Source organism: Camelina sativa, chromosome 14 (assembly GCF_000633955.1).
Source record: "Camelina sativa cultivar DH55 chromosome 14, Cs, whole genome shotgun sequence".
Classification (NCBI taxonomy): Eukaryota; Viridiplantae; Streptophyta; class Magnoliopsida; order Brassicales; family Brassicaceae; genus Camelina; species Camelina sativa.
The window spans coordinates 2476100-2490097 of record NC_025698.1 but is presented as its reverse complement, the minus strand read 5'-3'; the positions used below and the strand labels follow the sequence as shown (position 1 = coordinate 2490097).

Below are 13998 nucleotides of genomic sequence, written 5' to 3'. Positions count from 1 at the left end.
AATGCTTTTAGGAGAAACTTGCTTTAGGAATCATTCTCATTGCATTTTGATGGATCTTTCAGGTTGAGCTTTCAGAAATAGCGGCATTTGAAGGAATTTCCCCGGGGGCTAGTGGGAGTCAGTCTGGCCACAGAACATCATTGTCCGCAAACACTAACCCAGTAGATGTTCTGAGTGTCAACGAGTTGTTAGAATCGGTAATAGTTGCACTCAATATTTAGTAATAGTTATTATTGGTCTTTGCCATGGCCTCCTTTTTAATGTAATTTTTTTTCATTCATGATGTTTAGGTATCAGAAACTGCTCGGCAAGTTGCAAGTCTCCCTGTTTCCTCCATTCCTGTACCTTATGACCAAATGATGAATCAGTGCGAAGCTCTTGTGACGGGTAAGCAGCAAAAGATGTCTGTGCTTCGAAGTTTCAAACCGGAAGCAACCAAAGCTATAACTTTCTCAGAAGACGAAGAAAAGGAGGAACAATTTCTTCTGAAGGAGGTGAGACTTTGTTCTCTGTTTATATTGACAGTATTAAGTGTTAATGTGTCATCCCATCAACGTCAAATATCAGTTTGGTGTTGATTTTGTTTTTGTTTTGTCGTGTGTTGCAGACAGAAGAAGCTGGTGAAGATGATCAGAAGGCAATGATTGTGGCTGATGTTCAACCTCAAGACCAGCTTGGATTCTTCTCACAGGAAGTTCCACAAAATTCTTTTCGGTTACCGCCTTCCAGCCCTTACGATAAGTTCTTGAAAGCAGCTGGGTGTTGAACCCGGTACATTCTTTAAATCTTGCATATATATATAGACACACACACAGCATAATATATATATATATATTATCACGTGTAAAATCTGCTGCTTGGTATATTCTTAGTCAACCCTTGGCTGTTTCTGGAAGCAACTATGATTGATTCATTCCATTTATCCAATGTGAAAAAGATGTAATAGTAATACTCATCAAGGAAGCAATTGTTTAAATCTGATCGACCTGTTGTTGAAGAGCAGAAGCAGCAAAGAGTCGTGCAGAAACTCGAATTGTCTTTTTGTTTTATTTTGGGTGAATGATCAATTGATTTGAAAGTGTTGTTGATTGTTTCATATGTCTGTGAGCTGCGTGTGTTTTGTTCTATGTGGTCTTCTGGTGGTTTTAGACTGGGTTCAGGTTATTTGGTCAGTCAAAATGTGTGTGGCTGGGTTTGCTCTGAGAATGACAAACTTGGATGGATTGTGTTGATGCCTTTATGTGATAATGGAATAAAATGAGTTGCAAAGTAGTTTTTGATGGTGAATAAATAATTTCGTTGGTCTTTGAGCAGCTTGCATTTCAAGGGGGCACACATCACACACAGGACTGAAGGAAAAGAACGAAGTAGATAATTCCAAAAGACTCTTGTACAAACATGCTTTAATTATAAAAGAAAAAACAGAGTACATGCTGCTTCTTTTGTTCTGCTGGAGTGCTCGAAACGAAATCCAAACGTCATCATATAGCCGTTATAGGGTTGTTCGAAGTTTCTTACGTCTTAAAAGTCAAAAAAATCAAATTGAACAGTCCTATCAATGGATCAATCAAACCACATAAATACTGCAAAGCAATAACTGAGCTAAGAGTGAAACTCCCCATCATACCCTCGAAAGAGAGACACAGTACATAACCTACAATCGAGTGAAGCCCAGATTACAGTAATATTGGCGCCTTTCCGAATTTTCACTATTAACAAAAAAAAATAATAATAATAATAAAAAAAAAAAAAAGACACGAACTTTAGATGATCCATCTTCTTGGGTCTTCTTCTTCTTCTTACTAGAGAGAGAAGAGAGCTGACACATTTCTAAATTTTCCAACTCATCTCTTCTTTCTCATTACCAAAAACGGTAATCTCAGAACAAATCTAGGGTTTCCATTCCCGGTAAAGATCCACACTTTACACTACCATTACTAATAAAAATCTCAACTTTATTTTTTTGCTTCTTCTCCTTCTTTGCTCCTTGAATCTATTCTTAGGACTTAGGGCGTCTTCTTGCTCTGCAATTTCGTCTTTTCGCTTCAATGGAGGAGGTGGATTGCAATTTACCAGTCACGAAGACCACTTCGGAACCCTCAGATGCTTGTACCACTGAGGACGCCATTCGAGCTTTATTCGTTTACTTAGTTGACCCTTTGCTTCCATTCAAATCTTTTGATGTCCCTTCCAAGCTCCTCCGCGAATCTGTCGCCAAACAGGTCATTTCTTAAACTACCTCAAGTCTCTCTAATTAGGTTTTCTCTATTTATAGCTCTAATTAAGACATCAATGCCTTCTCTGTTTTGCGTTGTCGATTCAGGTTCATGCTGTTGTGTTGCTCTACAATTATTACCACAGAAAAGAGAATCCTTCCTCATCTTGAATGTTTGTCTTTTGAGTCGTTCAGTAGCTTAGCTACGGATTTGAGACCTGCTCTGCTGCTGCATTTGAAGGAGGAATCTGGGAGAGATGGTGATTTGGACCATACCGTTTTGCTGGAGAAGGTTATTAAAGATGCGTGTAGTTTATCCATGACCTTAGATGCGTCTTCAGACCTTCTTGTCTTGAACAAGTTCCCCATAAGGACAGTTGCGGTTCTGCTAGTTGACTCAGAGAAGAAGAACTGTTATCTTAAACACAGCTCCATCACACAAGGTGTGTGGTCACTACTTGAAACCCCCATTGAGAAAGACAAAACTGCTATATCAAATCAGAGACAAGAGGTCGTCTTTCAAAAAGTTGCATTTGCTGCTGTTAAGGAGGCCACAGGTTTGTTTGAAAGACTGATCATTTGGGGTTCTATATATGTTAATAGCATTCTTTCTGTATGTTAGTTACTCAACAATTTTGAATCTTTTTCAGGTGTTAATCACAAGGACATTGTGATATTGGAAAGGCATTTGGTATGCTCAATTGAGTGAAGAGAAGACTGCAGTCTGCTTTTACATAATGAAGTGCACTTCACAAGACAAGTTTTCTGGAGAAAATCCCGTCGAAGAAATGCTTACTTGGTAAGTTGATTTGCATCAAAAGGAAATGCCCTAAGCTGCAATAGTTATGACAACTTAAAGGACCTTATATTCAACTAAAGATTGACTCACAAATGTTGGCAAGATGGTCTTTCAGATGTTAATCTTGAACTCACTTTACTTCACATTAGTTGCATGATTGACATTCCTAATCAGCTTCTTTTGCTCTTCTCTATGTAAATAGTATGCAGGGTCCTTTGTTTGAGAAGAGCTTCTCCGAATGGTCTACAAATTCCACAGTGGAATACTTTCATGTTCTTCCGTATGCCAGCCTCATACAAGATTGGTTTTCCAGGTCTCATTGAATCCCTAAGTTGTAATACTTTCATGTTCTTCCCATGTTGTTATTCCTTTCATTACTTTTGAGTTATTTTGGTACATTTTCTTGTTTAGGGGATGAGCAATATAAGTTGATTCTGTTTTTTTTTTAGGCGAGGAGATACTGAGTCTTTGATAGAGAAAGAATCAGAAGCTGTATGTGATGACAGAGAAAGCAATGGCAACGAAGATGCAACCAATGAGTTGGAACTTTCTGACATTTTTGGAAGAGGAGGAAATGCTGCTTCTAGAAGGCGTAATGAAATTAAAGTATGCGCTGGTAATGGTACTTGTATGGTTGTGTTAAGGAAAAATAGTATTACAAAGTAACTTAGGAATTTAAATTGCAGGCCAAAATAGTTGCCGCTCTACTTAGCAATCCTAGAGCTAGAAGGAAAGCTACTCCGGGGATACATAATCGATACTTAAAAGGAAGTATGTAATCTAATGTCCATTTGGAGAATGTAGATAATGAAATGAGCCCTTGTAAAGATAGGTACTCGAATGGAGGGAAAGGTGGTTTAGAGGTAGAGTCTGAATTCTACTACACTAGCAACTAAATATTCTCAGTTCTATCTTCAAGTATCCTTTATCACCCTTTTGTAAAATGCAGGTTGCATCTGATCCAAATGATCACAAAGAAAGAGGTATCCAGAGGAAGAAAGCTGTTACTGACAGACTTAGTAGCATTCTTAAGCTTAATACAGCTCCTGTTTCTGCTCATAACTCTAACCAAAACCTTGAGGAGCTACAGTCGTCTCTTCTTTCTAGAGCTACATCACTATCCGAAACTGCATTGAAAGTTCTTCTTTGCAAGCGAGATAAACTGGTAATAACTGTAGAATTTGATCATAGATATATACACAATACAGCAAAAAAAAAAACTGATTGGTAATAGCATATATCCTTATTTTTTCACTAAGAGCTGCTCTCTTTTTCTCTGCCTGCAGACTCGTCAACAGCGGTATGTAGAAGACGAGATTGCTAAATGCGATAAACGCATCCAGAACATCAAAGGTATGCATATACATGTACATTTCCTTTCTGCCACAGCTTTTGTTTTTATATGAACCTGATGAGTTCTTCTCGTGGGTGTTATTAGGTGATTGGGATCTGCAATTAGAAACAATACTCGAGTGCTGTAACGAGACATACCCGAGCCGCACCCTTCAAGAATCCTCTGACAAGTCAGCATGCCAAAGCAACAAGAGGCTGAAGCTCTGTGAATCTCTTCCTACTACTAAAAGTCTGTGTCAGGTTAGTTTATGGTAACTTTGATCATTTCATGTTCGAAGAAATAAGATTCATTGCCCCTAAATATTGCAGAGGCTCGATGATATCTGTCTCATGAATAACTGGGTACTACCAAACTATCGTGTGTCTCCATCAGATGGTAAAGTTTTGAGATCATATGCCAAATTTGTAGTTTAGCTCCTTTACTCAAAATATTCATGTTGATGTTGTTGCTTTTTCCAAAAAGGTGGGTATGAAGCTGAAGTAAGAATCAAAGGGAATCATGTCGCATATACAGTACATGGAGAGAAAAAGTCTGATGCTGAGGAAGCTAGGGAATCTGCGGCAGCTTGCTTGCTAACTAAGTTACAAAACACAACAGCCAACTTGTCATGACTGAGTGAGATCCAAGAGCAACTCAGAACTCATCATCATGAGTAGAAAAAGTCTGTAGAAAACAATTGCAGAATGCCAAGATTTGTACTAATTCCATTCCTCAAGATACAAAAGGTATTAACTTGATAAGACCGAGCACCAAAACCAGAGTTATGTTATAAAGATTCATCAGTTCATACTTGGACTTTGTAATCAAAATTTGTTCTCACTATCAAACAATCCAAGAAACTGAACATAAGCATACTCATGTCAAAGTATTCGTCCAATCATAGTAGAGAATCAAAAACAGTAAACTTACTAATAATAGAGGAAAGGTGTAAGATCTATCAAATCGTACAAAACCCCTAACAATGATAATAGAACCTCCAAGAAGTTAACTTGACGCAAAGAAGCTATAGAATCGCCTCCAACTTAGATGGCTGTACAAAAGTAGATCAAAGTCTACGGAGACAAGAAGATAAGCAGAAACAGAGAGCATTGGAAGAGGTACTCTGTCTCATTGTGAGGGAGGAACAAGAGCAAAACAGAGGATTCCACGGCATCTGAAAGACCAGAGACTGATGTAGTCGCCGTGTTTGAATCCATTAGCCTTAACGACGTCGTCCCACCCACAAACCAAACTGTAATCCCAGCTTCCGTTCTTCATATCACATTTCTTCAAAATCACACCCCAAATTTTAGTCCTTTGATCCACCAGAAGCGCTCCCACTCCGATATTCTCATCTTTGTTGATGTCTTCTTCTATGATTCTCGATTCTACAGCCGTCAAGAAGTCGTTTCTGATTAAAAGGTTGAATGGTATTGAGAGACGGCTCTTCTTTGGGTTGACATCAGCCACGATCAGAGTCTTCTCACAGATGAGTTTGGGGACTTCTCCGTTCATGTCTCTCATCACCTGAATAAGCCACCTCGTTGTTCTTGAAAAAAGAGCAGCCTTACTACTACGACTCCACTGAGACATCGCATGGCTCATGGAGCTTGTGCTATTAGTTAGGCACGAAGATGGAGACGATTGGAGTAAGCGTGAAGAAGAAGAAGACGCAGAAGCCACAAAGCTTTTCAAAGTTTGGTTGTGAGTATCTTAGCGCAGACCTTATCTTTCTTGGGACAAGATCGAAGAAGCTCTTCTTCTTGCTCTCTTCATCTTCTTCCTCAGAGACAATCTTGGCCTTTCCTTTTCTTTCGCGTTGTTCTTCATCATACACCATAGCCGCTGCATCCGCCAGTACATAGAGGTTCGCCCACATCTTCTTTGTCTCAGCCTCGTCGTTTGTAGTCATTGTGATATCGGAACCCAAACTTGAGTTCAGAGAGCGAGAAGCGTGAGGAAGAAAGATTATTAGAGAGAGAGATAGAGAGATAGAGAGATAGAGAGAATGAGAATATGAGTGAAATAATCGTTGATTAATCACTCTGACTATAGTCTATAGATCTTTTATATTTTCTCTTCTTGAAAGCATTATTTAAAGTGTGTGAGATATACATTACAGGAAACCAAAGGGTATTGATGGATGCAGTGACTAAAGTAGACCACGCACCAAAACCAGATTCATGTTAAAATATACGTCAATTCATACTTAGAGTTTTGACTATAGATCATAAACAACTTAGTTATCAATATTTGCTTTTTGTTTTGTTTTGTTCTTAATTATGTCTCCTCATTAAGAAGCTATTTTAACTTATTTGGAAGAACACAAAGACTTGTTTTCTTTAATTGGAGAAAGATTTAGGGTTTACAATACTTTCCACTATCAATATTCAGATTAGATCAAAGGAACAACTATCAGACGATCACATAAGCATATCTTCATAACAAAGTGTAAGATGGATCAAATCGTATTAAAAAAACCTTAGTTTTGCTAGTTACTTGAACGAAAAACCTCCAGCATCGCTTGAATTTAGAATTTTACAATCAAGTTATGATGACCTCAACAGAAACACAAGAAATAAACTTGCTAGAGAAAAAGAGGAAGAGGAACAAGAACAAGGGCAAAGCAGAGGACTCCACGGCTCCTGAACGACCAAACAACGATGTTGTCGCCGACTTTGAATTCATTAGCATTGACGATGTCGTTCCAACCACAATCCAAACAGTAACCCCAGCTTTTGTTTCCTGAACACGTCGTCATCTCCGACCTCTTTATAACCACACCCCACTTTACAGACCTTGGATCGACGAGAAGCGCTCCCACTTCGATCTTCTCATCGTTGTCCATGTCCATGTCTTCTTCTTCTACGATACTCCTCTCCTCAGGCGTCAAGAAGTCGTTTCTGATTAAACAGTCGAAAGGCATTAAGAAACGGCTCTGATGTGGGTTGAGATCAGTTGCTAACAGAGTCTTCTCAAAGATCAGTGTCGCGTCTTGTGCGTTCATGTCTCTCATCACGTGAACAAGCCACCGCGGCATCTCTCTCCTTGAAAAAGAAGCAACCCTAGGTTTCTTATTGAATCCACGATTAATACCCCACCTCTGTGACAGCCCACATCTCTCGGGGATTGTTCTATCCGTCAAGGGAGAATACGGAGACGATCGGTAAGTAGGGTTTGGTGGTCTTCTCATCATCATAGCCATGTAGTTTTCATAGTTCAAAAAAGAACAAGGCGATGAAGAAGAGGAAGAAGAAGTAGAAGGCCTATAAGAATTTTCAAAGGGCAAAGAAGAACAAGGCGATGAAGAAGAAGCCCCATTAGGGTTTTCAAAGTCTGGTTGTGGGAATCTTAGCGTACGCCTTATCTTTCTTGGAACATGATCGAAGCATCTCTTCTCTTCGCTCTTCTTCTCGCTCTCTTCTTTGCATTCCTTAGAGACGATCACGATCTTGGCTTTTCCTTTTCTTTTGCGTTGTTCTTCATCGTCGGACAACTTAGCCGTCGCGACATCCGCCAACACCGTCGTCTTCTTCTCATCCGCGCGATCATCGTCGTTTGTCATAATTGTGATCGGGAACCCTAACTCGAGATCAAAAAACGAGAATCGTGAGAAAGAAGTAAACTTTAGAGAGAAAGAGAGAACGAGAATATGACTACTGATTGAGAATGAGAGTGTCTTGTTGTGTTATAAGTAATAAATAGTTCTGATGAACTTCTTTTTTTCCTTTTTCCATTCAGGTTAGTAGACCCTTTAATTAATGCAATTCCAATTTCCTTTTTCTTTTTAGTTAATTTTCCCAATTTATATAGTTTTACTTTTTTTTTTTTTTTTACTTTTATACATATCAGTTTAGGCGAAAATTATCAGATTACTGCAGCGAATCGCCTAATTTTGGATTGGGTCAGGCGATTGCTATAGTTAGGCTTATATCCATGAGTTTAGGCCCATTAAAGTGATTCAGTGTAAGCTACCAAAGATATATTAGAAATCTTCGTACACATGTCACATCTGATTGCTATGGTCTATGTGTATGATTTTCAATCGGGAGCTCTATTTGATTTTTGTAAGTGTCTTTGTAATTAGTTTTTTTTTGAATAAACAGAAAAAAGTCGTAATGCGTTGGAACAAAGGTCTTCTGCATTCTGTTTTAACATGAGTAAAAAATTAATTTGTTAGGCTATAGAAACAAACCCCTCTCGTTTAATTTGATTGATCAAACAGAATGTGCCAACATACTAAGACCATCCATGAGTTACGTGAAACCTCGTTTTCAAAATCATACAATCTCTCATATGAACAGAGTATGGTGACCACCATTGAACGAGAAAGCTACAAACGACTTATTTTGTGTTTCAGTGAGCCAACAACATCCAAACTTCCTACCAAAACCCTAAACAAAACCCTAATAGTCCCCCAAAAAAACCCTCTTTTTTACTTATTTACAGAATCAACAACAGAGCTAGTCGGAGGAACAAGTGCAAAACAGAGGATTTCACTGGACCTGAAAGACCAAAGACTGATTTTGTCGCCTTGTTTCAATCCATTAGTCTCAACGACGTTGCTCCATTCACCACGCAACACAAAACTCCAGTAGCTGCTCCCTGAACTAGTCGTCATAAACCATTGTTTGAAACCCACGTTCCACTTTTTCGTTCGTTGATCCACAAGAAACGCTCCCACACACATATTCCCTTCGTTAGTGATGTCGTCGTCATCAATCATTCTGGCCTCGTCAAGCGTCAAGAAATCGTTTTGGATTACGTTATTGATAGGGATTGAGAGACGGTTTTGGCATGGATCAACGTCGTTCAAGTCCAGAGTCTTCTCTATGATTAGTTTCGGATCATGAGTTCCTTCCATGCGACTCATCACCTGAACAAGCCATTCCGGCGGTGTGTTCGTTATCGTTTGCGGAGGGACGTATTCGTAAGTAGTCCTTCTTCTTCTGGGGACGTTACTCAAGATTCTCATCAATATCACGTCTTTATCTTCTGGGACAGTAGTCTTGGGGACAGAAGCAACGTGATGCTCTGTTACGTGAATCTTTGACTGTCGCAAACTCATCTTCTCCTTCTAGGCAGGGTGAGAGAAGTTATATCTATGATGATCCACGAAGTTGCTTTAGCGTAGAGAAGAGGAGCACAAGAGTTGCAAAATCTAAAATAAACGATTTGAGATGGAGAGAGAGCGGTTGAGAAAATGGTGAGAAGAAACACTATCTTGCCGTCACTAAAATATCGTTCATCTTTTGTTTCTTTTATGGCTCTTAAGCCTGTTTTTAGATTCAAAGGTGAAAGTTCGACTTTACAAGAGGATCCTACTGATAAACTACTTTTTGGTCTTGGTCACTTTTCAGTCAAAGAAAAATCCGGATCTTAACAAAAAAAAAACAAGAAAAAACAAAAAAAGAAATCTTTTGCTTCTTTCATTCCTTTTTTTCTTTTTTAGGTGCAAATCTAACCTATCGACCGATCAGAGAAAGTTTAAGCCTCAGAAATTCGCCTCATGCTGAGCGAATTCCGACAAAAATCTCAAAATTGAATGCTTAGGGTTGTTGTCATCATCACGAAGCCCTTTGTCCAAAGTCTCAAGAACACCCTTCATGATTCGGGTGTAAAGCCTCTCCATCTGCGGAATGTTGTACTTGTCAGTGCGCTCCATGAGTAGTACCTTTACGATTTCTATTCGCTTTGATATTTCTTCATCCGGCTTAGCAGAATCGCGGGAACAATCACCACTTACTTCTTCCCCAGGACCCTCCTCTTTTCTTGGCTGCTCGCTTTGGTCTTCTTTATCACCATCTGCTGAAGGAGCTGATGAATTTGAGTTGGTCGCTTCCTGACATGGCATTTCTTGGTCTGAATCTTGGTGTTGTACTCTGTCTGCAGCTGAATCTGTTCATCACAAAGTAAACACACACCACGAGCATTGAGAAGTCTCATTACATTACCAAGAGTTTTTCTACATCTACGAATCCGAGATCACAGGAAGTCGAAAGTTTCAGGGAAAGCAAACCATGGACACTTCACACATAAAACGAGAACCAAATCAGTGATTGCAGTAGCATTACCTGTACAGACAGTATCCACGGTTTTCTTGGGCTTTTTAACACCTTCATAATCTCGATCTAAATTAATCTCTGGCTGCACATTTCGAAGTCGGGCACTGGTTCTAGGAACAGTTCCCATCTGCACAACAGGAGCTAAACCAAGGAGAGATCCACTCAGATCATCTGGTATCTGTGAAGGACCACCTTCAGCGGCAATCTTATCACAATATGTTAGCAGTGCTGGGTCCATCTGTGACAGCATCCCGTGCACCTGAAACATAATGATTACTATGGCTTCAGAGAACAGCTTTTGGAGGATGATAGACTTGCAGCAATTTTTATGGAATATTATTTATGCAGTTTAAGAGACTTGGAAACATACTACATCTCGAAGCTCATTGGCTCGACTGACAATTCTTGCTCCAGCATAATCATCTCCATTGTAAGCCTGGATAAATAACCAAAAAAGTTAAGTCAGCCACCATCAAAACATACTTCATTGGGAAGAGTCTCATTCCTTAGCATAAATTTGGAAACGACATTCTGTTTGAGAAAACAGCTATATTCCCTCAATATATCAAATGAAATGGATAATAAGGACAATGTCGACACCACTCAACTCTAATCCAACACCAATAGGTGGGACTCTCTATCCATAACTTTGCTAATGCAGTGACCATATTTTATGAATTACAAAGGTTCTATCACCATGGAAAAGAGATATGTTGTAAAATAGGCGTGCACCTTGGCATTTCTCACAATGAGATCAACATCTTGCAAGAACGGTGAACATGTTAGATACTGCCCAGAATCGACACGCTGCAGCAGAGTAGCCGTATCCATTGGATTTTGAATTATAGAGCGGTAGTTCGGAGCATCCTCGTCAGTAACTGGGAAGTGAAATGCGCTGAATCTTTTATCATATAGTATCCTGCACAGATAACAAGAGACAATTCAAAACAGGCTTATCTAGAAAACCCAAGATAACTCCCAACATTATAGACTGGGCAAGGCTACCAGATACATTTTGAGAGCTAAAATTTAGTACTGTTATATCAGAAACTGTTCATCACTAGACGTCCAGTTGGCAAAAAGTAAAAGGCCTTCTTAATCTAATTATAAAGACAATAATAAAGCTTCAATATGAACTGCAAGGCTTGTGCCTTCAGTTACAAACATATCATGTGCGCATCCACATTTACCTATTGCAAACATCTCTGAGACACATACGCAATCGTCGAAGGGCATGCTGCTCAGCTTCCACCTTGGCTTTTATTTCTGCGGGTTTTGGACCAGTAGGTTCTTTTGGAACCTTGGGAAGTTCTGGGAGGGATTGTCGTCCATCAGATTTGCCGTTTAAGCCTGAAATGACTGAGAGAGCAGCTTCAATCAAACGGTCAAAGAACAAAGACCTGTCTTCGCTTGATGGTTTGTCCACATTATATCTGAAAGCAAATGTATACAATCTGAGAAACTGAGTAAATAAAACACAAGCCTGAGGACTATATCATGGACAACCAAAAGAATGAACAAAATTAAATCTGTAATGAGTGTTTTAGGAGAGAGTATGCTAAGTTTGGGAATGAGACCAATAAAAAGGCAGTACCATTCCATATAAATTTTCTATTAACTCCCATGTAATTTGCCAAATATATTATATAAGTTCATAACTTAAACTGATCATTACTTGCCTCGTGTTAAGGTTCCTTATGGTGATCAATACCACAATAACCCAAAAAAATTAACTTGATAAACATATACAAGCGGTTAGCAGCTTCATATATTAACTCGAGACTAACATGCATGTTACTGAGATGCAAGCCTTTTGACACTGAAGAAATGACCAGCTTGCAGAACAAGCTCGCACAGTATACTATTATACTGAGAACCTACTCAAAAACTTGTTGGCTCATAACCAAAGAAAGTCACCTACCAGCTTTATAGGAAAACAAATTTAAGCTAGTAACAAAGCTGCAGCATGGTACTGGACAGAGTGATTCCAAGTAGAGCATAAACTTACACAGATCTATTGTCAAATACTGACTGCTCTTCCATGTCAGATAATTCGCCATAAGATGTAGCAAGTAATAATATGGGTAGATTTGATGGCAATTCTTCTAACAAAGTCAGGAATACAGCCCTAAGCTGTTCATGAGCCTGCAGTCATCAGTAACACGATTAGATTGGCAATCTAAAACTCAAGGCAGTTCCAGCTACAACCTATAGGACCACCTAATATATTATATTAAGCAAAGATGCAAACGATCTCCAAAAGTAACTGCAGCGAAGTGAATTGGCATAAAAAAGACACTTACATTTTCCCACCAATTATTAAACATCGGTATGTAAAGTATTGAAGGTGTCGTTCTCCTAGCTTCACTAAATATATGTACTAGCGCCTCCTCCGGGGTCTTTGCTCCAGGATCGGAAAGGAGAGATGGAAGTCCCAGAGAATGAATAGGAAATTTTTCTAGCTCATGTAAAATTGCAGGCCCAAGATGATCCTGTTAGGCTAACACGTAACTGAACTGAGGTCATATTTTATAATAATAAAGCCTTCTGATATAATCACAAGAAACGAAAAGCAATTACCAGTCCAACTCCTTCACCACCAAGCAGCAGAAGTCGAGGACGATAAACAAGAGGAATAGCAGATCCAAATGAAAGAATTGACAGCTTTGTCAACTCTGACGACGTGGCTGATGAGGGAAAAATATCTGATATTAAGCTCATGGATTCAAGGAGGTGTCGATGTAAACATGGCAATACAACCGGAGAGAGTGGTCTGGATTGCACAACAGACCCTCTATGGGCAGCAGGAGTAATAGCTGACATTGCCTCTACAAAGTGGCTCTTCTCAACCTTAACCAACCCAACATCTATGGCAAATTTATCATCACTTGTATAAACTTGTGGATATTTTTCACGAAAAGCACGAATGGCAGCTTCAGTGCACAAAGCTTTTAGATCAGCACCACAATATCCTACACAAGTAGCTGCCAGCTCTTCTTTAAGCTCCCTGGTAGGTGGATCCTTCCATTTACGAGTGTGAATATCCAATATCTCTGCTCGAGCTTCGCAGCCTGGTAAAGAAAAATTGAACTCCCTATCGAATCTGCCAGGGCGGCGTAGCGCTCCATCTATTGCATCTACCCTGTTTGTTGCTCCAATGAGAACAACTTGACCACGAGAATCAAGGCCATCCATCAGCGCCAGCAAAGTTGAAACAATAGAATTATGTATTTGTTCTTGTTTGCTAGATCTTACAGGAGCAAGACCATCAATTTCATCAAAAAAGATTATGGAAGGCTGATTTCGCTGAGCCTCCTCAAAGAGTAGCTTTAGTTGTCTCTCAGCCTCACCAACCCACTTGCTAAGAACATCAGCACCCTTTCGCATATAAAAGCTAACTTTCTGTCCAGCTTTTGAAGCAGCACATGCTAATGCTCGAGCAATCAGCGTTTTACCAGTGCCTGGAGGACCACATAGCAATACACCTCTGGGAGGAGTAATACTATAACTTGCAAAGAACTCTGGATACAGCAACGGAAAGAAAACCATTTCCTTCAAATCATTAATGTATTCAGATAGTCCACCA

The 13998-nt window shown here is 39.4% G+C and overlaps 5 protein-coding genes and 1 pseudogene across 5 annotated transcripts in view; 2 read left to right on the top strand and 4 right to left on the bottom strand.

Annotated features, from left to right (window-relative positions):
* LOC104763859 overlaps positions 1-1272 on the top strand; it is an 8502-nt gene extending 7230 nt beyond the window's left edge. The window contains exons 20-21 of the mRNA XM_010459405.2: positions 291-494; positions 608-1272. Coding sequence (XP_010457707.1) covers positions 291-494; positions 608-766 — 363 coding nt within the window. The 3' untranslated portion in view covers positions 767-1272. The remainder of the gene's footprint in view (positions 1-290; positions 495-607) is intronic.
* Positions 1955-5198, top strand: LOC104739143 (annotated as a pseudogene).
* LOC104743163 (B3 domain-containing protein At3g25182-like) lies at positions 5476-6259 on the bottom strand. The gene is made up of 2 exons (XM_019235415.1): positions 6072-6259; positions 5476-5962 (listed from the first exon to the last, which is right to left on the bottom strand). Exons 1-2 carry the CDS (start codon positions 6257-6259, stop codon positions 5476-5478), a joined length of 675 nt encoding a protein of 224 aa, XP_019090960.1.
* On the bottom strand, positions 6877-7912 carry LOC104743162 (B3 domain-containing protein At1g05930-like). The gene has a single exon (XM_010464274.2). The coding sequence runs from the start codon at positions 7910-7912 to the stop codon at positions 6935-6937; it is 978 nt and encodes a 325-aa protein (XP_010462576.1). The 3' UTR covers positions 6877-6934.
* On the bottom strand, positions 8783-9500 carry LOC104739142 (B3 domain-containing protein At1g05920-like). Its single transcript, XM_010459404.1, has one exon. The coding sequence runs from the start codon at positions 9413-9415 to the stop codon at positions 8783-8785; it is 633 nt and encodes a 210-aa protein (XP_010457706.1). The 5' UTR covers positions 9416-9500.
* Positions 9578-13998, bottom strand: part of LOC104743161 (ATPase family AAA domain-containing protein At1g05910) — a 7568-nt gene continuing 3147 nt past the window's right edge. The window contains exons 5-12 of the mRNA XM_010464273.1: positions 12993-13997; positions 12716-12904; positions 12421-12557; positions 11603-11845; positions 11145-11331; positions 10783-10848; positions 10422-10671; positions 9578-10245 (exon numbers count right to left, since the gene is read on the bottom strand). Of these exons, the coding sequence (XP_010462575.1) occupies positions 9842-10245; positions 10422-10671; positions 10783-10848; positions 11145-11331; positions 11603-11845; positions 12421-12557; positions 12716-12904; positions 12993-13997 (2481 nt within the window). The 3' untranslated portion in view covers positions 9578-9841. The remainder of the gene's footprint in view (positions 10246-10421; positions 10672-10782; positions 10849-11144; positions 11332-11602; positions 11846-12420; positions 12558-12715; positions 12905-12992; position 13998) is intronic.

What these genes read in the sequence shown, in the direction of transcription:
- LOC104743163 (XM_019235415.1), bottom strand. Translation starts at nt 6,259, where the DNA reads ATGACTACAAACGACGAGGCTGAGACAAAGAAGATGTGGGCGAACCTC. An exon ending in CTTGTCCCAAGAAAGATAAG is followed by an intron (nt 5,963 to 6,071) that starts GTCTGCGCTAAG and finishes CCTAACTAATAG; the next exon opens with CACAAGCTCCATGAGCCATG.
- LOC104739142 (XM_010459404.1), bottom strand. Translation starts at nt 9,415, where the DNA reads ATGAGTTTGCGACAGTCAAAGATTCACGTAACAGAGCATCACGTTGCT.
- LOC104743162 (XM_010464274.2), bottom strand. Translation starts at nt 7,912, where the DNA reads ATGACAAACGACGATGATCGCGCGGATGAGAAGAAGACGACGGTGTTG.